The sequence below is a fragment of the Rhincodon typus genome, chromosome 2, assembly GCF_021869965.1.
Source record: "Rhincodon typus isolate 14 chromosome 2, sRhiTyp1.1, whole genome shotgun sequence".
In the NCBI taxonomy this organism is placed as follows: domain Eukaryota; kingdom Metazoa; phylum Chordata; class Chondrichthyes; order Orectolobiformes; family Rhincodontidae; genus Rhincodon; species Rhincodon typus.
Window position 1 is genome coordinate 62,470,432 of NC_063333.1, and position 23,528 is coordinate 62,493,959.

At 39.1% G+C, this 23,528-nt stretch overlaps 1 protein-coding gene across 7 annotated transcripts in view; it reads left to right on the top strand.

Annotated features, from left to right (window-relative positions):
- LOC109911645 (growth factor receptor-bound protein 10) overlaps positions 1-23,528 on the top strand; it is a 166,647-nt gene that overhangs the window by 65,263 nt on the left and 77,856 nt on the right. For all 7 annotated transcript variants that reach the window (XM_020510997.2, XM_048607765.1, XM_048607771.1 and 4 more), the window contains 2 exons: positions 4,978-5,194; positions 18,229-18,367. In XM_020510997.2, the coding sequence (XP_020366586.1) occupies positions 4,978-5,194; positions 18,229-18,367 (356 nt within the window). The remainder of the gene's footprint in view (positions 1-4,977; positions 5,195-18,228; positions 18,368-23,528) is intronic.

Here is a 23,528-nt window from a genome sequence, read left to right on the forward strand (position 1 = left end):
CGGGTCCCTGGCACTGTTAGGCAGCAGTGCTAGCCACTGAGCCACCGATGAAAAGAAATTAATTTTTAAAATAAGACAATTTTACAATGATCAAAAGCTGATTGAATGTGACTCTATGTCTAAAAGTAATATTTTTAGTGCTGTGGTGGTTGTTTGGTAGTAACTGACTTATGCTTATGAAAATTCATGACTTGTTCTGATATTGATAGTGAGCATATTTTAAATGCTGAGGCTATTGGCAGTGTGCCAGTGTAGTGAGGTTTGTGGTTGAGAAGGACAAAGTGGACAACTTCTTAATTTGTGTTCATCAACTGTGCATGTGCAGACACCAAAAGGGACACTCTCATTTATTCATAAATGATGAGCATTTGGTATAGCTTCACCTTTATTATTATGACCGCACCGCGAATGTGAGCATAAGCTGTTGTATTTTAGATGGATAATGGATTGTGGAGAGTTGAGTTGGTGTTGCAGCTTAGAGTGTTACTGATAACAATTTCTACAGTTATTAAAGGCGTGGAGTGGAGTGTTGGTTGTAAAGGTGGGCAGTATTGTCGAAGTCGAAAAAGAATGCTTTGATTAGTAGTGGAGAAAAATGTTACCTAGTGTTGGATGCCCAACTGCACATCTTTCGTATGAGATTGAAAAGATAAAAACAGAATTGAGGAAATTATGCCAAAGGTATGGAGCTGTTGAAATCTCAACATTTGGTCTTGGTTTAATCTACTTGATCGACTTACTAGAGAACGATTCAAGTCATACAAAGATTATCGCCAGGATTTAATTGGGCATGGAATTGCCTATTTCACCCCTAGACATGTTCCACTCAGACAATTGTAATTTTTTTCAAATGAAGACTTCTCTAAAAATGTACTTTGAGAAGTTAGCATACTAGTTATCAAAAGAAGTAAATTGAACAAAGATATGCAGTGTGGGACAAAGTGATGCTTCTATATTTTTGAGTATGAGAGGGACGGTAGGTAGAGCAATAGAGATTAAAATCATGATTTATTTTCAGTATATTTGTGTTGTATCAGGCCATATGATGTAGGTGAAGTGCAATACAGTATTTTCTTTATGAACAAATGTAATACGGTAGTGAAAATTATTTCCTGTTTTGAACCAGAAATTTTGCATACAGCAAAAATGTATTATGGTAGTATCCTTTTAGACCATGAGATATAAGAGCAGAATTAGGTCATTCAGCCCATTAAGTCTGCTCTGCCATTCAATTGTGTTTGATATGTTTCTCCAACCTCATTCTCCAGCCTTCTCCCTTTTAACCATTACTAATCAAGAACCTATCCATCTCTTTCTTAAATACACTGTGACTTAGCCTCCACTGTGTGGCAATGAGTTCCACAGATTTACCACTGTCTGAAAAAATTGTGCCTCATTTTGGTCGTGCCTTCATTCTGAGATTGTGTCCTCAGGTCCTAGTCTCTCTTACCAGTGGAAATATCTTCTGCACGTCTACTCTATTCAAGCCTCTTAGTATTCTGTAAGTTTCAAACAGATCCTGCCTCATCCTTCTAAACTCGATTGAGTACAGACCCAGAGTGCTCAACTCCTTCTCATATGATGATCTCATCCCTGGGACTATTGTTGCAAACCTCCTTTGGACTTATTTCAAGGCCAGTAGATCCTCAGATAGGGGACCCAAAACGGCTCGCAATGTTCCAGATGCAGTCTGACCAGAATCTATTATAGCCTCAGCAGTATATCTCTATCATATTCCAGCCCTTTTGAAATGAATGCCAAAGTTGCATTCACCTTCCTAACTAGCAGCTTGAACCTGAATGTTAGTCTTCAGTGAATCATGAACTAGGACTCCCAAGTTGCTTTGTGCTCCAGGTTTTCAAAGCCCTTCCCTATATAGAAAATGATTTACACCTCTTCTTCCTGCCAAAAATTCATAACTTCACACTTTGCTACCGTGTATTCCATCTGCCACTTCTTTGCCCACTGTCCTAGTCTGTCCAAATCCTTTTATTCACTTCAGCTAATATTCTTGTCTCTCTATAAATAACAAGTGATTTTTTTGGTGTTTTAATTTGAGCAGGGGTCAGTTAGCTTAGTTGGCTGGATGGCTTGTTTGCAATGCAGAATGATGTCAACAGTATGGGTTTAATTCCCATACCATCCAAGGTTACCATGAAGAACTCTGCTTCTCAATCTCTTCCTCGCTTGAGGTGGTGACCCTCCGGTTAAACCACCACCAGTGGTCTCTCTCTAATGAGAGAACAACCCTATGGTCCAATAGAACTTGATCTTTACTAGCTTGAGCAATTACTGAAGCTGAGTGAATTGAAGTAAATCGAAGAAAACATCAAAGTAAAGTAACAAATAAGACTGTTCACACAGTGTTGTTAAGCCACCCATGCCTGTTTGGCATTCCATCCTCAGTCACTGATTTATATCCCGTGGGTCAAAAATTAATTTGAGTCTGTATTTGAGCACTGTTCTGCCAGGGTTGTCTTTTCAAAAAAAAGTCTAAATGTAGAGGTAAATCCACAAATAGTCCAGAATCTGCTGTGCAAGATGATATTGCTTCTCTTTTTCTGTGCATGTAATTCTACCATACAACTTTCATCATTGACATGACTGTGAACTTTTTTTCATTGAAAGTTAGAATGAACTGACAAAAATTATGTTCTAGGTTTTGAATTGAGTAGTGATGATCTATTTTCATAGAAGTCTGCAATTTCACATGTTCTTGGGTCACTTGGTTAGTCAGTCACTGTAGTGTGAGGCATGCTTTCCCAAGCAAGAAAAATCAAGCTATTGTACAGTACTGGTACTAGATGCAAGAAAAATAATTGTAGCAGTCCTATGCCAGTGTTCATTCTCTACATGAGCCTCCTTAAGCTTTATATCCAATCAAATCCTATCAACATATCCTGTTCTTTCTTCCTCATGTATCTAGCCAGTTTAATTTAAGTATATCTATACAATGTGTCTTAATTATTCGGTGTGTGTATTCTTTTATAATTTTTTTATGGCTTGAGCACACTTGCTGGCAGAATATCAGTCTCTTATCTTGCTTGTGACTTTGCTGAGTTTCATTCTTTTGTTGGTTTCAGAAGTAGATTTAACTTGTGAATATCCAGCCATTTCATTTTCGTGAACTGGTTCAGTAGTTCTTGGAAAAAAAATAAAAAAGCTTGCATGTAAATGTATCTTTCACAACTGAGATCTCCCAAAGCATTTGACGACTGAAGTCTTTTTTTTGAAGTTTAGTTACAATTGTATAAATAAACTTGTATGTTGACAGTACTGAAAGAAATTCCAGATAATCTGTTTGCGGATTTTTGTTTTGAGGCTGTTTTTTGCTGATAGCTCACCTACATGGGAAGTACTCACAGCACGTGCAAACACCACCATTAAAAAGATATAGTATTGAACTGAAAATATGCTTGATGTTATGGACCAGAGCAAGCCTCCTTCAAATATATCAAGAAGATAGTCTAGGCTCTAACCTTTATCTTATTTAAGGGAAGTGTAATGTGCTGTGTTCCGGCTGTAATTTGATTGATTACACTACTCGGCTTTAAGCAAAACACACTTGTATTTTAACTGGGGGTAAGAATAAAATAAAAGAATAAAGAATTGGTATAACTTTAACACATTTGGAAATCTTAACAGAATAATAGATTATTTAACTACTGAACAGCAACTGTTCCAATATACTAACATCCAAAAAACGCACCCTTGGCAAAGACAAATTGAGTTAAATAGGTTGTCGCACATGCAATTCTGGCAGAGAAAACTGCAGCTTTTAACCATAACAGAAAGAAAAATCTGTTATAGAGAGAGAGAGAGAGAGAGAGATGCAGACACAAAGAGACATCTATAGCCAACTTAAAAACTCCAACAATTGCTGAAAACTAAACTAAAAGTCTGGTTCTTTTGGAGCCTGACTCCATCCATTGATGCTGCTTCTATTGTTACAACTTAAAAGAAAAATCCAAGGCCTCAGAAGCTGTTTATTTTACTGGCTTGGAGGAGACAGCTCTTTTACCAATGGCTAAAAACCGCTCTTCAAAAAACAAAGCTGGACAAAATACCCCTCTTAAAGCCATGGTATGGTCACATTTGTGAACAAATTTTGATTGGATCCTTAAGGATAAGATATAAAATTATTAAATCACTGATACAGTAACCAAAGGGCACAGGTTCTTCATAGGGTGAATGGAATGTGGAACAGGGAGCAGAGAACAAGACAGCTAGCAAATTGAGTCGAGAATGAAGGGGCGAGGGAATGCACATCAGATTCCCTTGTAGTACTGGTGTATAATGATGTTGTCAGTGGCGCTGACTTCCTGTTCAAGTGTGTTGCCAGTATACAATTTTTTTTTTTAAAAGAGGTATTGCTTGAAGGATAACTTAGTCCAAACACTGAATGTCCTGGCTCTTTTACAAATCGCTGTAAGATCTTTCGTGTCCGTGTGAGCTAGTGGATAGAGCTTTCGTTTTGCATCTATCACCGTGCACCAATCCTGAGATACCAAATGGAAATATTTCAAACGGGGCTTCCAACCATGTAAATATGATCAATGAACTGAGTCAAATGTTGAGACTTTTCATGCTAAATACACTTTTCAGATCCTTCTTGATCTGTGACCATTTGGGATAAACCTCAATTCAGAGGATGTAGATTGATCTCATCTCTCCACCTTTTCTACTTCATATTTATCTCAGGAAATAGAGACATTGCTTTCATAAAAACAAGTGTATTTTTGCTTATGGAACTTGAGGTTTTTGAAGTGAATTGACTTGTACAAATCCAAATAACATTTGTTACCGCAAAACCTAGTGCATACCTCCAAATATAGTTGAGTGCATTGAGTTGTGAAAAGGCTGTAATAAAAACACTAGTGCAACATATGAGCAATAGTTGAAAATACTTAATGAAAATAATTCTTCAATATCGAATACTAAAGCAGCTTCAAAAATGTCATGCTATTTTCCTTGCAGAAGATGATGTAGACCTGGAGGCTTTGGTGAATGATATGAACTCTTCATTTGACAGTTTATATTCTATATGCTGTACCCAGTCAGAAACCGTTGCGCTTATCCAAAATGGTCAGCTTGCCTGTAGTCAGTTGGCGAGTTCAGAAACAAAGTCGCCACAGCCAATATCACCAAGGCAGAAGCTGCGACGTTCTCAGCCAATGCACATTCTGACAGTCAGGTAAGATAAAGACACAATTTTTCCTTATGCTTTTATTGTGTTTAGTTTGATGGTATCTTTTGTTCAAATCTTTTGTTTTTAATCACCTTAAAATGAGGCCATAATTACTCCACACTCATAAATTTGTTCTTATCCACATCTGATTTTTGTACTTAAATATTTTGCCTCATTCAGGAACTGAAGTGTCATGATTTTGTCAGGTACAGCTATTATTCGAAAAACGTGAAGATAAATCCTTGATGTACGTCATTTAGAAGTTTCACTTTTTGCACAAAAACATTTATGTGCAGAACATTACTTCAAATTTGCAGAATATACGGGTATTAGAAAAGATGAAGTAACAGAAGTAACAAGATACTGCTGCTTTGCACTTATTTTTCTCTCTGTACAAATATACCTTTGTCCTCAGTGCAGTACTCATCTGAATGATGATGAGCTGAATTTTGTTCGATTGCAGATTGAGGAGTTCATGCGAACGTAAGAAATAGGAGTGGAAATAGATCATTCTGTCCCTCGCACCTGCCCCACCAATCAGTAAAATCATAGCTGATCTGTTTGTTCCAAATTCCATGTTCTCAATGACCAATTCAGGGATACCACACAATTTCTACAGAACTGCAGTGATATGGTTACCCTCAACAAAAACAAATTGGTCATGACAGATTCATCATCCTCCATATCAAGTTGCGAGCAATTAAATAATCTTTGTGGATTTATGCCATGTAGCTTTCAATGCAGGTGCTGGCACTATTCAATTATGACTTAAAAATTTGCCTAAAGTGTTGCAATATTCCTAACAATTAGATCAACATTTCTAACAACCGAATCATTCTCTTCCATCATACAAAATTTTGAAATATGTTGTCTTCTCTGGACCCATGAAATCAGAAGAAACCTCATGCTAAGTACAAAGGCCAGAATGTTGAATGCCAAACACAGCACAGAAATACTCTCCAATCCCAGATTTGATGAAGAATTGCTTGGATCATGCAATACACTAATGGAATACAGTTCTGTTTTGATTACAGTGGCACCAATATGTCTGAAATGCTACCCAAACACTACAACTTGCTTAATCTTTGTGTTCAACAATGGCTGACTTACATCAGTTGAGGGGTTTCTGATCAGTCTTCTGATTCCCTGATTCTGGCAAAGCTCTTAAACATTTTGCCATTTAGATCTACATGCTTATGGATGAATGAGTTTACAGTTGTGAGATGTACTCCATTCAATTCAATTCTGTACATTGCAATATATGAGAATGTCGTTTTGGATAGAACTGTAAATCTCAGAACATGCTTCCTTTGACTTTGACCTTATTATCAGCCACTAGTTTTATTTTCTGTCCTCATTACCAGCTATGTTTTCAGCCTGATCCTTCTCTCTGCAATTTCCATTTAAGTTGATATTTCTGTCATTGTTAAACCCTTGTTTTAATCCATCATTCTGATTTTTTTTTTGATGCTTGTTCTTGGGATTTAAATATTTCTGGCTAGGCTGGCATTTATTTCCCATCTCAAATTACCCTGAAACCGAATGGCTAGCCGTTACAGAATCAACCATATTGCTGGGGTCTGGAGTCATGTGTAGACCTGGCCAGGTGAGGATGGCAGATTCCCTTCCCTAAAAGACACTAGGGAACCAGGTGGGGTTTTGTGACAAGCAGAAATGGTTATATGTTTTCCATTAGGTTAACTTTGATCCCAGATTTTGTTGAATTCAAATTTTGCCAGCTACTATGCTCGGATTCAAACCCTTGTCCTCAGACCTTGAGCCTGAGTTTCTGAGTTACTAATCCGGTGATATTTCTATGACACCACCACCTCCCCATTTCTTTATAACATGGAAATTTTTGGAGATTAAGCTAAGGGAGAAATTTGTCCACAGGACTTAGGCATTGCTGGCAAGGTCAGCACTTTGTTCCTGTCCCCAGTTGTCATCACTTTGATGTGACAGGGTTACAGAGCTTCACTCCAATGTGTTGATTGTATGTGTCCTGTGTTGGAGGAGAATGGAGGGGTTTGTGGCTGTTTCAGTCCTATCCTCGTGTCCAGCCTCCAGTTTCTCGCATTCATGAACCACCTCCAGTCATTCACTGACTCACCCACACATGCACTCCCATCAGTCAAGCATGTGACCATCCAGTCATTTATCTAGTCATCCACTGACCTGCTCAGTCTCCCAGTCACTTATTCTCCCTCAGTCCTGCTCTCCCACTTGGAGGTTTTGTAATCAATATCACTGAAGAACAGCACAGGATGGCTCTGAAGGTACTTCCTCTATCCAGTGTAATTTGCCAGTTGTGTGGCCTGTTTAACACTCACCTATTCTGCAATCTGCACTGTATGATTCTATGATTCTAACTGCCCACTTTGCCAGTGGCTGGTCTGTCAATTCATTGTAGCTCAGAGGATGCCAGTTGGACAGGCCTAGTCTAACCAATTGTCTACTATCTCTGAACAAGCATTAACATCCTGAAATCTACCACTGATCAGAAAGTTAACTGGACTAGTTGCATAAAATTACCCTGGCTTCCAGAGCTAGAGGTTTGGTGTTCTGCAGCAAGTGACACATCACCTGACTTGGGGAAGTCTTTCCACCAACTGCGGAGCATAAATCATGTGTGTTAGAATATTTGCTGTATACCTCAATGAGCTTGACAATTTCGAGACAAAGCACTCACTTATTTGGCACCCAATTTGCCACGAACATTTACTTGTTCTGTCATCAGCAGAAAGTGGCTGAAGTATATACCACTTACAAGATGCAACTTAGGAACTTGCTGTGGATTCTTTGACAAGAGCAACACACGAATGGGGACAACTTCATCCACCAATTGCCCTCCAAGTCATTGTCCATCTTGATCCATCACGATATCACTGGATCAAAATCCTGAAGTATTCTTCATAATAACTCACTTGATACCTATATCAGAGAGTACAACAATTCTCCAAAGCAGGAGAGTAAGTAGATGTGAGTCACTCGCCCACAACTTATTCTTTCCAGAAAATGTGGTTTGCAGAGATTGTGGTTACTGAGATATTACTGCTTTGGACAACATGAAGGAACTGCCATTTGACTTCACGTTCAGACTTCAATTGAAGTAAAAAAGATTTTTCTACCTTTGGATTATTTTTCAGGAATGTTCGTGTTCATTCACACTTTCTCCGTGATGGATGATTTCTTCTTTTATGTGGAACTTTTTGAAACTAGCGTTTTAGATAGGAAGTGCAATTTCATATGATGGAAGAAGCTGCATAAAAGGTAGCTCAAAGGTCAAAGAAATGGTGCAGATTTGTCAGTAACATCACTTATCCCTGACCTTCAAGAAATTTGTCCACAAAGATCTAAGATCTTTGGCATGAATTTCACCTTGCCTAATGTTACTTACATTCGAGTGTCAGTTATGGAGATCTCTGGCATCTGGCCCCACGATGTCATCAAACAGGCTAAGTAGTGAATCGTAGTGAATAACTGTCTCAATAAACCAGAAAGTATAAAGTATTATTATCCTTCAATACAGCATCTTTCTTCAAAAAGCAAAGCAAAAGTTGGGCCTTGCACATGGGAATGAGTTAGAAATTATAATAACAAATTTTAAAGCATGTGTTTTTTAATGTTCTCAAATTTGTCATGGAGAAATTTGACTTTCCACAAATTTAAATTTATTTTCAGGAGCAGGGAGGTTGTTCAAAAGTCATTATGACTTAGTGAGCCAGTTCAAACACAGCTCAGCATTTTCAAGGTTTTTTTTTGATAAGACTATGAGTAAGAATTAAATGTTCATGTCAAGTTAAGTGGTTTTAAAAAATTTTTGTTGGCATCCTGTAGAGCAGCAGGAAGTATTGATGACAATTTCAAGAGTTCCATACTTAACAGTTGCAAGACGGAAAGACAGTGGACCCTCATGATTATACCAAGATGATAATTTAAAAGTTTGGACCATTATGTTTTGTAAAGAAACACTAGTTGAAAATAGCAATACTACTGTGAATTTTCAGGTAAAAGTATTTTGAGATTGACACGTGAAATTAAATGACCATGTAAATCATTTTGGGAGGTTGATCAAGTTCCACTGAGTGTTTAGATGATTGTTTAAAAACTGATTTTGCGCCCTGAAGATTCTGCTGTAGAAAGGACAGGATGCCACAGATGATTCAATTTTTGACATGATTTCCCCCTCTTTCAGTTTCTCTCTGTTTTTGAGTGTTTACTTTGGAAGAGGCCACTCTTTTTATTTGGATGTGCCAGAATCAGTGATCATGGATGAACGTCTCTTGGGACTCAAACTTGACATCAGAACTCCTGAGTGAGAAGTTTATAGAGTTCTTGCAGCTCTCGTTCAGTTTTGTGCTGATAATAATCACAGATTACAGAATCCCTACGGTGTGGAAACAGGCCTTTTGGCCCAACAAGTCCACATTGACCCTCAGAGCATCCCACCAAGACCCATCCCCTATAACCCACTTAATCGACACAGCCCTGAACACTATGGGCAATTTTAGCATGGCCAATCCACCTAATCTGCACAGCTTTGGACTGTGGGAGGAAACCGGAGCACCCAGAGAAAATCCATGCAGACACGGGGAGAATGTGCAAACTCCACACAGACAGTCGCCCAAGAGTGGAATTGAACCCAGGTCCCTGATGCTGTGAGGCAGCAGTGCTAACCACTGAGCCACTGTGCCATCAAGGACAAAATTTATTAAGGTACTTTCTTGTTAAGATTCTTGCATCAGTGCTTATTATGGCCCTATTTATAATCTGCAAATTGAAATAGTCACTTTAAATTGTACTTGAACCTTGAGTCAAAGATTTTGCTGTTTCTTGTAACAAATGAAAGTGAAGATGTCATCAGTCCATCTGAAAGTTGTTCCAACCGCCAGTGTGTACAACGCTTGTGTATCAAACAGGCATAACAAGAATGATATTCCATCCCATTAAATGTTAAAATAATAGGAGACACAAGTTACAGTTAGTAATCATAAGATCATTAGAAGTAGTAGAGAATTCCACCCATCCTTCATGGCTGAGCTGATCATGATCTTAATTCCACTTTGCTGCATGCCCATCCTAACATATTGGCTCCCTCATCAATCAAAGATTTGTTTAGCTTAGACTTGATTATATTCTTTGACCATTATTTTTTATTATTCATTCTTGGGATATGTGCAACACTATCTAGATGGAAAGTGGATGGTGAATTTCTTAGCAGAAAGGTAATTAAGTTGTGAAATAAATTAACATTCAAGATAGTGGCGTGGTAAATATAAACATACAGAAAGGAAGATACTCGGTCTTGCCATTATGGAGGGCCGAGGGATAATTTCTAGTGCTTAATGATAAATGAGAAGCAAGTTGGAAGTGGGCGGGGCAAAGACGAGACAGTTATGTAAATTGTTTTGTAAATGAAATGAGATTTAATCTTCTGTTTGTTTACCCAAGTTAACTTGTTGTCAAGAAGCGTTTTTTTAAAGACAAATCATCCTTATTTTCAATTCTCCAAATAGTCTTGCTGTTTCCTATCTGTGTTTAATTTCTTTCAACTCATAACTCTCACTGCATTTCTAATTCTTCTCGTGGAGTCCCAGTTTTAATTGATCCACTTTGGTGGTTGTTCCTTTTTATGCCAAGGCCTCAAATAGAAGTTGTTTTCATTGTTGATTGCAAAATGCTTTCTCTTGTGGAATTGAACAAATCCATATAAGCTGAATGTGGTAATTGAGATGTGGTCATTCTTCCCTTTGGGTAAAGATCAAGGAGTCTCAGGGAAGGTCACTTTTAATCATTTGCCCTCAAGTCTTCCAATCTTTTGCATCATTGGGTAAGGTGCAATGATAATTGGCTGTGGAGATAATGTAAAGTTAATAAAATCAAAGCTGAACAAACTGCATCAAAATGAACGTAACAATGAAAAAACATGAGAGCATTTGAATGGGATTTTGTATATCAATGATTATCACTAAACCAGATTAACACACAAATTAATTGTTTGAAAACTAGCTGTGCATGAGCTGACTATTATGTTCTTCAAAAATATTGATTGCTTCAAAAGTAATGTTTTGGATGTAAGGATTTGAAGAGAGCTGAAAACAAGGATGATTTGTCACTTCTTAAAAAAGTGTTTCTTGACAGTAAACAAGTAGAAGATTAAGTCTTATTTAATTTACAAAACAGTTTTCTTAATTGTCTTGTCTTTGTCCCCATCCACTGCTAGCTTGCTTTTCATACATCATTAAGCACTGGCAATTATCTCTCAGCCGTCCGTAAAGGATATGAGGGATGGCAAGCAGGATGAAAACATGTTGAACAGCAAAAGCAGAATGCTGCTAAAGGTCGAGATAACGCAGTGTGGAGCTGGAGGAGCACAGCAGGCCAAGCAGCATCAGAGGCGCAGGAAAGTTGATGTTTTGGGTCGGGACCGTTCTTCAGAAATTCATGAGCAAATTTCCCTGTTGGTTGGAGTTATATCTGTGGAATCAATATCAGTTTCCTGGAACAATATGTTGTGGATACCTTCAGAGATGAGGCTATTTTGGACCTGGTAATGTGTAATGAAGCAGGTTTAATAAATGATATTGGGGGGAAAAAATTCCCAACAGGACCATGACCATAAAATGGTTGGATTTAGCATTCAATTTTGGAAGTATAAGCATGGGTCTGAAGCAACTGCGTTAAACTTCATTAATGGTCATCACATTGGATTGAGGGAAGAGTCGACTGGTGTGGACTTTGAAAGAAGTTTAGCAGAAAAGACAGTGAGAAACAGTGGCGGATGTTAAAGAAGATTGTTCAAAGCTCACAGAAAGATGTATCCCAGTGAGGAAGGAGGATTCCAGGAAAGGATAAGCTATCCATAATTAAACTAGGAAATTAAGGATAGTATCAAATTTACCCAAAAGTACATAAAACACAAGCAATGTGACAAAGATTAGTGGTAAAATAGAAGACTGGAAATGTATTAAAAGCCAACAAAAGATGGCACAAAAATCATGAGGGAGAAAATAAACTGAGGAGAAATTAGTAAATAATTTAAAAACAGGGAACCAGGAAATGGCAGAGGAGTTGAATAAATACTTAACATTTGTCTTCACAGTAAAGGACAGTAAAAGCAATCCAAAACTACTAAATAATCAAGGGCTAAAAGCTGGGTGGAAATAAATAGAATAATTATCACGTAAGAAAAAGTTCAAGGAAGGCCAATGGGACTGATGGGTCTCATCCCAGGATTTTATTGGAAGTAGCACTGGTAGTAACCCTCAAAGAATTCTTAGATTTACTCCCAGAGGATTGGAAACTGCCAGTGTAGCACCATTGTTCAGAAAGGAAAGGAGACAAAAAAAGCAGCTAACTACAAGTCAGTTAGTTTAACATCTGTCATTAGGAAAATGTTAAAGAGCCTATTATAAAGGATGTGATAGTGGAGCATGTAGAAATACATAATGCATATTCCCCATGTCAGGATTCGAACTTAGGTCTCTGGATTAACACTTCAGTTGTTATACTACTAGGCCATTGCCTCCCGTGTGGCACTAGTCAGGCTGTGGCCTGTTAACAGTTTGGCAAACCTTTATCTGACGTAAGATATAATGGCGTTAGGGACTGTTCAGAGAAGGTCTTCAAGCTTGATTCCTGTGTGAAGGGTTTGTCTTATAAGGAAAGTAGGTTGAGCTTGTACTCGTAGGAGTATTGAAGAATGACCTAAGCAAACATATAAGTTTCTTAAGGGGCTTGATGGCGTAGATATGGTGAGGTTGTTTCCGGTTGTGGGAGAGTATTGGATTGGAAGGCATATTCTCGGAGTGAAGGATTGCCCGTTAAAGGCAGATGGGGAACACGGTCAACTGGGTTGTTAAGTAAATTCAGGACTGAGAAACAGATTTTTAATAAGGAAATAAAAAGCTTGGAGGTAGGCAGAAAAGTGGAGTTGAGCATTATCAGATCAGATATTATCTCATTGAAAGACATAGCAGACTCGATGGGCTGAATGACCTACTTCTGCTCCTTTGCCATATAATCTGATCGTCCAAACCCCAGGGCACAGTTTCTTGAATTATTTGGGGATGGGCGTCTTCAGCCTTTTCATCAGTCATTTTCTCTCCAAAATTGGGGTTATTTGCTGAATGGAACTGTAAAAAAGGACTAAGCACTGCAGAGGTGAGGAAGCGTTGCCCACATCCAGAAAACTTGGACAAATCAGGGCATGAACTAAAATGTCTATCAATGACCATCTCTAATATAACAGATCTGTGCATCTTGTTAATGACCAGTAGCATTACCATTACTGAATTCCCCGTCATCAATATTATGGGGGAAGATATCGTTGAACAGAAACATATCAGGACAAGGCATAAATACTATGCCTACAGAAACAAATCAAAACCTTGGAATTGTACAGCAAATAACTCAATTTGTTGACTTACCAGAGCCTATCCACCATCTAGAGTGTGATGAAGTGCTCTACATGCCTGGAAAAGTGCAGCTCCAACATTATTTGAGAAATTTGACATGGTCCAGGACAAGACAACTATTTAAACCTTCACACTCTCTGCTAGTAGTTGCAGTGCTTACCATCATAAGATGTACTACAGCAACTCGAGTGTCTTTTGACAGAATCTTGCAAATCCTGACCCCTCTGTCACCATTGAAGAACACTGATCGCAGGTTCTTGGGAGCAACACCACCTGCAAGTTCCTCTCTCAGTCATAAAATGGTGTTCCTTCAGTGTTTATTTGAAAGTCACAGATTTGGAGACTTGTTACAGTTCAGGAAGAGGTCATTTGGTTCATTGTGTCTGCAAACACTGACTGAATTAACATTATGACTTAGTGCCATTCTGCTTCCTCTTCATTGTAAATCTGCTCATTGTTTTCTGTTCAAATAATCATCTAATGTCGTCTTGAATGATTTGACTGAACAAGCCTCCACCGCAATTCCAGCCTTCCATTGCAAGCCCTAACTATTCACTGTGTGAAAATGTTCTTTTCACACTGCATGTGCTGGTTTGTGTGCCCTCTGGTTCTTGATCCATTCACAAGTGGGAACAGGTTATTCCCTACCTGTTCTGTCCAGCCCCCTCATGATTTTGAAACCTTGCATCAGATCTCCTCTTTGCTGTCTCCACTCAGTCCTAACTTCTATCTCTTTATCACTGAATATTATTACCCCTCAAACTATTTTGTAAACCTCTTCCACATGTTATCCAATGCGTTCACAGCCTTACAGCGTGTTGGACCCAGGACTATACATGATACTGCAGCTTTTTAAAAAACTTATTCGTTTTCTAGCATCACCAGTTTGACAGCTGATTTTTAGGTGTGCATGTTGTTGCTCCTGACATAGCCTCCTGCAATCTTCATTGAACCAGAGTTGATCCCCTGCTTGGATGATAATGGTCATCTGGAGGTTATGCTGGGCCATGAGATTGAAAATTGTGTTCAAGTACAATCTTCCTACTGCTGGTGGTCCACAGCATGTCATAGATGTTCGGTCTTGTGTTGCTAGATCTGTTCAAAGTCCATCCCATTTAGCATGGTGACGATATAAGGTATTATCAGTGTGAAAGTGGGACTTCATCTCCATGACGACTGTGTAATGATCACTCTTATAAGTACTTTCAAGAACAGATGCGTCCACAGCAAGCGGAATGGCGAGGTCAAATGTGCCCACTTTTGCTTCCTTTACCTGCCACAAACCCAGTCTAGTAGCAATGTCCTTTAGGACCCAACCAGTACAATCAGTAGTGCTGCTGCTGAGCCACTCTTGGTGGTGGACACTTAAATCCCACACCTGGAGTACATTCTACACCTTTGGCATCGTCAGTGCTTCCTCTAAGTATTTCTCAACATGGAGAAGCACAAAGTCATCAGCCAAGGGAAGACTGTATGTGGTGGTTAATAGGAGATTTCCTTGTCTGTGTTTGACTCGAGACCATGAGACTCTGTGGTGTCCAGAGCCAATGTTGAGTGCTCCCAGGGCAACACCCACACAACTATGTATCGCCGTGCTTCCAGCTGTGCTGAGCCAGGGATAGTTATAGTTCTGGAAACTATCCATGTGTATGACTATTAGGCTGTTTTGACTGGTCTGAGACAGCTCTCCCAATTATGGCCCTCACCCCCAGAGTTAGCGAGGAGTTTGCATGTTTAACAAGCCTGTTTTTGCCGTTGTTGTTTCTGATGCCAAGGTTGATGCCTGGTGGACTGTCTGCTTTCATTTCTTTTTTGAGACTTCATAGTGATTGTTACAGCTGAGTGGCTTCCTAGACCATTTCAGCGGGCATTTGAGAGTCAACCACATTGCTGTGGCTCTGGAGTCCCGTCTAGGCCTCACCTGAAGCACGTGTATGAATCAGGTTTTTACGATAATCAACAGTTGTTTTGTGGTCATCATTTAACTCTTAATTCCAGAAATTTATTGAATTCAAATTTCAGCATCTGCCGTGGTCGGATTCAAACCTGGGTCCTGGACCTGAACTATTTACAGTCTATAACAATGATTTGCAGACAGGGACAGGGTGAAACATAACATAGTTCAAAGATGATAGTAAAATAGGTGGGAAAGCAGGCTATGTTATGAGGTGATAGAGTTTACAGGTGGATACTGATACACAAGGAGAATGGGCCACAATCCAGTAGATGGAGTTTAATGTTGATTAATGCAAAGTTGTCCATTTTGGCTGGAAAAATTAAAGGGCAAATTGTTATTAAAATGGGAATCAGATTCAAAGTGCATCAGTGCAGAGGGATCTGAGTATCTTTGTGCATGAATCACAGAAAGAGGGTATGTAGATGCAGCAGAGAATAGGAAAGGCAAATGACATCTATTGCAAAAGGGCTGGATTATAAAAGTAATGAAGTGTCATTTCAGTTATATAAAGTGTTGGTGAGACCACACCTGGAGTATTGTGTCCACTTTTGGCTTCCTTACATGAGGAAGGATGTGGTGGCGCAGGAGCAGTTCAGAAGAGGTTTACCAGGTTGATTCCAAGGTTGAAGGGGCTGTTGCACAACGAGTGGTTGAATAGGTTGGGCTTGTACTCGCTGGAGTTCAGAAGACTGAGGAGGGGATCTGACTGAGGTGCATAAAATGCTAAAGTGGATTGATAAGGTGGATGTTGATCAGATGTTCTCCCTTGTGGGACTGTATTATATGCCATTTCTCCATGCTTTTCTGACTGAAATCTGTCACCTCATGCTTCTTTGCATTGAATTTTGTTTGCTTTCTATCCGTTCATTCCACCAAATAAAACCAAAATACTGTGGAAATCTCCTACACAGAAAATGCTGGAGTAACTCAGCTTGACTGGCAGCATCTGTAGAGGGAGAGAGAGTGTTATCATTTCGAGCCTGATATGATTCTTCAGAAGGAGAGTTGTATTGTAATTGAAACAATAACTTGCTGTCTTTCTCTCCCCCCGCATAGATGCTGCGAGACCTGCTGAGTTTCTCCAGCATTTACTGTTTGTTGCCCAGTCCCGCAACTTGTCAATGCCCTTTAGAACTCTTACACTGTTGTCTTCACAGTTTACATATTTTCAACTTTTGTGGTGTTCATAGACTTTGAAATTGTCCCCTGTTCAACAAGACTGCATATATTATCACTGACGCTGCTCAGTGTGCAGTGATCACACGTGCTGAAACGCAGGTTTGCAGTGCTATGTTAGTGAGGGAATGGCAGCTACCAGAAACAATTATGGCACTGTCCATATAATCTCACTGCTCGTTTGTGGTATTTGAAGCTGGCGCCTGAGCAGCCATCCATGCGTGGTTCGTCCCCAGTCTGCAATTAGTCCGAGGGACAGGAACAACAGTAAGAGCAGTGCAGCTGCAATCCCTGAAGCACAGCGTTCAACCTATGCATATGTTTTAGAGAGAAGGATCAGTCATTTTTTTTGACTGTTTCAAACCTGCTTTGCTCATCTCTAACCATTGGGTTAACAGATTCTTATGGCTAAGTGTATATAGTTTGTAGACTGCATGCCTTTCCTGAAAAGGTTTCAATACTCACGAAAACAGCTCTCTTTGCATTAAAATTGTGCAGATCTGTGAACATCATTAGAAGAAATATATGAAAAAGAAATAGTCTAGATAAACTTAGGTCTGTGTATGCATATGCTCACTGATTTCGGCAGATCAATTTGCATGTGGATCAGCAGTCGTTTTAGTAGTCAGAGTAATTACTCTGATACAACACGGTCTTGATCGTTAATATCAATTCGGAAAAGTAAGTGTCTCAGTGCTGGCCCCTGGAGAGCTCCACTACAAATCATCTTTCGGTTTTAAGAATACCCATTAAATCTGTTTCTTACTGCTCAACCAATTTTGTGTCCATGTTGCTTGTATCCCTTTTATTTCATGAGCTCTTACTTAGCTGACAAATCTAGTGTATGGTACTATTAGATACTTCCTGGAAATTCATGTGCACCTATTCAACAGCATTATCATCATCAACCTTCTCTGTTAGCTCTTCAAAAGACTTTGAGTTAGTTTAGCACGATTTTCCCTTGGAAAGTTCCATGCTGATTCTCCTTAATTAACTCATATTTGTCCATGTGACTATTAATTCTGTCCCAAATTATTGTCTCTAAAATTTCCTCACAACCAACTTCTCAAAATTTTCGAAGTGCTGTGATCAGACAAGTATTTTGTTTCGTGCTGTGATGGTCCAATGAATTACTGCAAGCCATCTCACAGCTGATAACTATAGTTTGCTTCTACTTGCAAATTATGTAATTGCAACTGTTTGATTTGATGTTTAACACTAAATTCTGTTTTTGATGTTGCTGATTTGAAATATTTTTAAAAACTGAGCACACCAGCTGAGCACAGATGTAATGTGCTGGCATCTACCTGAATTGGTGTAAAGCATGGTATTAAAATAGAGTTTCTGGTACTCTTATCAATTACTTCTCAAAAAAATTGTACTGCAGGTGGTAGAATGATATAAATCCTGGCGATGGGGTTTTGCTAATTTTTCTTTGGTGACTTTTTCAACTCAATTTTTGTGTACAATCTTTCAATCTTAATGTACAGAAGACTTCAAGAAGATGATCAATTCCGTACATCATCTTTGCCCGCCATTCCAAACCCTTTTCCAGAACTGTGCAGCCCTGCCAGCTCACCAGTGTTGACTCCTGGTTCAATGCCTCCGGATCCACCTCCCCATAAAAATGTGAGTATTAATGCATATAACATTGTTTCAAAATATGAATGACTTTACAGGTGCATGAATTGTTGTTTATTTCTAGTATTCTAAGTGATTTCTTAATTTTACTAACTATGCCTATAAGAATGTTTAAGTTTATATTTTCAATTTTTACTGAAACAACACAAATTCTTGGCCCTTAGTAGAATGTGAAGTGAATGCAATCTGAAGTCATCAACAGGGAGAAAAATACAATGGAGACTTCTCTCAAGGCATGATGCCAGATGTTTGTGCACATAATGACATTTCCTTGAATATTCCTATCTACTATGAATCTTTCTGTAGTTCATCTGTGTTGACTTATTATTTATGGAACTATTTATGATGTAACAATGTTTAGTGTAAGAGCTGTCTTGACTACAATTGGGTACTCTTAACAGAGTGTGCTTTTTTGAGTCTCAAGGTGGTTGCTGGGTAATCAACTTGTTTTAAACATCATTAGCTGCACTATGCCCATGGCACCAGCTGAACACTAATATAATGTGCTGGCATTTGCATGAGTTGGTATAATGCAATGTAACAAAGCATTGTTTCAAGTAGCTTAATAGAAACCTACAATACAACATAGCTAAGATGGTTTTGCCTGCAACTTGCCTCTCAAGCTGGTGTTCTGAGATGGACTTTCTTGAATCAACTTCAGCAGTGGCCATTTTGGCATCCCTGCCTACTTCAGGCAGTTCTGGTAAAGAGATTGGATGTATTGCCATTCTTGGATATAAGTATAATCTTCCCTATGAGAAGTCACTGATTCATAATGTGTTCTGATTGGAGTGCATCAGACTGCATGATGCAAGAGAAAGCATGGACCTCATGATTATGAGCTGTGAACTTAAACGCTGTCAAATTTGGAAGAAATAACCTGTCTGAATTCCGTCTGGAGTATCTGATCGACTTTTGCAGCACAGATTTCAATGAAATTTTTATGTACTCAGTGGTGGATTCCATTATTGCAAGATGGCTATCCAAAATAATGCACTCCACAGAACCAGTATGTTTAGTATTGTCACGAATTGGTTGGACCATCCTTCTTTTCAAAATGGGTCCTGTGCTTTAAAAGTTACCAGGATCTGTGACTAAGGCATGGGACGAATGGAGATTGGGAAAGTGCATTTGCAGTTGTCGTATTTGACTTGACTTTATCATTGTTCTTTTCTTTCTCCTTTCCTTATTGTTATGTATCCTGTCCCCTTTTATTGCCCTCTTGCTCTGTCTCTCAACACTCTGGGGCATCAATTTATGTAACTTAAAATCAAAAGCAGAATTGTTTCTAAAATGTGCGACATTTATAAATGTTGATGTTGAGAGGCTGTGCTGATGCAACACCACACCGTTAAGGTGCAGATACACTAAGTAACTAGGAAGCAAAATTGCCGGCTGCCTTGTAGATAGCTTTTAGGTCCCACCTGAAATTGAGGGGTTTGTGAAGAGTGTGAACAAGCGGAAATGAGACTGAAGATCAGCACAATTAGTTTGAATAGTAGCACAGACTGGAGGGCTGTATGGTTTACTTCAGCTCCTATTTTGTTGTATTCTTGACAACTCTGCAAGGCTGCACAGAACTTTGGAGTGCTTGATTAATTATAGTCACTGACTTGAAGTGAAGTGACTTCCTTAAGTAATCCATTGCGGTTGTTATTGACTGTCTTCTGCAAGCAAGTAAATTATTTAAGGTGATACAAAAGTAGTTTTTTTACAAATAGTGTCATCTTGCCTGAATTGAGAGTAATACTTAACAATTGTTTCATTTAAATGTTTACATAAGATCAGCGGGAGGTGATGACTTAATGGTATTACTTTTGGTCTATTAATCCAGGAACCAGGGTTCAAATCCCATCATGGCAGATGGTGAAGTTTGAATTCAATAAAAAAAATCTGAAATTAAGAGTCAAATTATGACCATGAATCCATTGCTGATTGTCAGAAAAACCCATCTGGTTCACTAAGCTACTTTAGGGAAGGAAACTGCCATTCTTACCTGGTCTTGTCCACATGTGACTCCAGACCCACAGCAATGTGGTCAACTCTTAACTGCCCTCTGGATAATTAAGGATGGGCAATAAATGCTGCCTAGCCAGCAATGCCCACATCCCATGAATGAATTAAGGAAAAAAAAATGTTAAGGACAGGGTCCAACCTCAGTTGGTTTCAGACAATTCTGTTGTAATGATGGCAATGTTGTCACCTTTCAACTTCATTACCCTCTTGAAACAAAATATCTGGCATCCACAGTTCAGTTAAATGTAGAAAACCTGAATGTGTTAGTGGTTATTTGCTTAGCTGCAGGATGTGCTCTTGGTCTTTGTGGAAAAAAATCTTTAGAAATCACTGAACTGACAACCTACCCTTTTATACGAAAACTCCTTGTTAATGCAGAGTAATCACTTTTAATTACCTATGAAGTCATAACTCTCTTGGATAGCTTTTTGGTCCTGCAAACCTAATGTTTTATTTGTTTTATGCAGTTTTTCTATTATGATTTATTGTAGCTTTAAGTTTTTGATATTTCAGTTTCTGAAGTGTCATTTTTACTAAAATTTCTAGGAAATTAATATTTTGCTTCCAAGTTTATTGTAAAATTATACAATCCGATTGACTGTCTGCCCTGCTTGATGGCATAGTTGTTGCTGCATGCTTGGACTTGCTTAGTTCTGGCACCAGGTTTAAATTAACTTCAGGAAAGGTGAAATCCATGCTTCATAGTAATTGTGAGATCTTGGTGGCAGATTTCTTCAAAGTCACTGGCAACAGCTGTTATTTTAGCTTGGATTTTGCAATCAGCAGGGATAAGCAAAATACAAATTTCAAAGGAATTAGTCAAACTAAAGGGATGTAAGATCTTGGGTTCTAGAACAAAGGGCCAAACTGGCCCTCTGCCACACTTTATTTAATGCAGGAGAATCTTTATGGTTCCATTGGAGGAATGGTTGCCCTGGCCAAAACTACTTGGAAGGATTCTTTTTTTCCACATTCTTTTTAGCTGCACCACACAGCAATTATGCGGAAGTGCCGGTGTTGGTCTAGAGTGGACAAAGTCAAAAATCATACTAATCACAAGCTTTTGGAGTGCAGCCCCTTTGTCAAGTGCAGTGAGAGTTGAGCACACAGGCACAGAATTTATAGGCAGAGGTATGAAGGGCAGAGAGAGATCAAAGGATCATACAACTGGTGTGAGTGGAGTGAACAAACCTAAAATGGCTGGCTAGCTGCCCCCTGTTGAATCTTTAATCATTCATATATTCCTCCATTCTAGAAATTGCAGAAGCAGGATATGGAGAACTGTTAGAAAGGGGATGCAAGTTTTGACTGATTAAGATGCTAATTGCAGAATCTGTTTCAAGTCACATCCCCAAGATAATTAAAGGTTTTATCAGAGTCTGCTTAACTTCCCAAACTTCAATCAGGCAGAGCGATAGGAATATACAAAAGGTGACATCTCAGGCCAGACCTGACTTGTAGGTGTGAGGCCTTGTTTTGGATCTCCTTCAGAGTTTTAACCTGGCATCAGGCTGCTTTTATTCTGAAAGGAGGAATTTATAAAATGCCACACTGACTGACTGTGCCTACAAGTTGTGTGTTTCTCGAACAAAATAGAATGTATTTGCAAATAAACAAAAATCTTGGATGAAATTATTCACCCCACAGGTATTTTTATGTGTGCGCGCGTGTGTGAGAAAGAGAGAGAATGTGTGTGTGTGTGTGTGTGTGTGTGCTTGAGAGAGTGTAATAAGTATTCCAAAATTGTACGAACCAATTAAGGTAGAGAGATCATAACAATTTATCAAGGTAATGCTGTCAAAACAGGACAGTAAGGAAGATTTTACAGAAACAGAAGAATGTGGTAGAGTCTCTTGTAGCACAACGTGAACCGGAAACAGAAGAATGTGGTAGGGTCTCTTGTAGCACAACGTGAACCCAAGATCACGGTTGAGGCCGTCTTCATGGGTACGGAATTTAGCTACCAGTCTCTGCTCAACGATTCAGCATTGTTGTATATCCCAAAGTCTGTCGCCTACCTGAAGATCGGAGGCTGAATGCCTTGACCGCTGAAGTGTTCCACGACTGGAAGGGAATATTCCCATCTCTCTCTCTCGCGCACTCGCTCTCTCTCTCTCTCTTGCGCGCTCTCTCTCTCTCGCACGCTGTCTTTCGCTCTCTCACCCTCCCCCGCGCGCCCACACAGACATGCGCGCGTGCATGCATATAAACCGATGGGGTGAATCTTTTAATCAAAAATGTTTGTTTATTTGCAGATACATTCTGTTTTGTTCAAGAAACACACAGTTTGTAGTCGCAATCAGTCAGTGTGTCATTTTATAAATTCCTGCTTTATGAATAAAACCAGGAGTGACTTGAAACAGATTCTGCAATCAGCATCTCAATCAGTCAAAACTTGCATCTCCTTTCTAACAGTTCTCCATATCCTGCTGCTGCAATTTCTAGAATGCAGGAATGTATGAATGATTAAAGATTCAACAGGGGGCAGCTAGCCAGCCATTTTAGGTTTGTTCACTCCACTCACACCAGTTGTATGATCCTTTAATCTCTCTGCCCTTAATCCCTCTGCCTGTGAACTCTGTGTCTGCGTGCTGTCCTCTCCCTGCACCTGATGAAGGGGCGCTCCGAAAGCTTGTGATTTCAAGTAAACCTGCTGGGCTAGAACCTGGTATTGTGTGATTTTTGAATTTGTGCACCCAGCAATTGGTGGCTTTTTAATCAAAACCAGATTCTCAATTTAATTAGATAATTTGTACAACACCCTACTTCTGGTCAGGTTTAATTCAGGACAGCTTGAGCCATTTTCAGTTCATGCAGTTTGCAGTAAAATTATAAGTCTAATTGCAGGGGGCCTACTCACAAATATGTGTTAAGCAGTGCTCTGAGATAGATGAGGAGGCCCCTGTGCAACAATGGTTTGGCCTATAAATAGACTGTCAAAAAAATGAAAACGCAGTCAATATGTGAAAAAGTATTTACATTTTTCAATGTGTTCATGCCTTACAGTGGCTTGACTTTATACTATAAAATGTACTGAAAGCTTTGGAATAAATTCATCTTTTTCTGTTTAGTGTGCTGCCTTTGGATGCATGCAATACACTCTGTCTTGTCATTAGTACAGTAAAACGTGTTT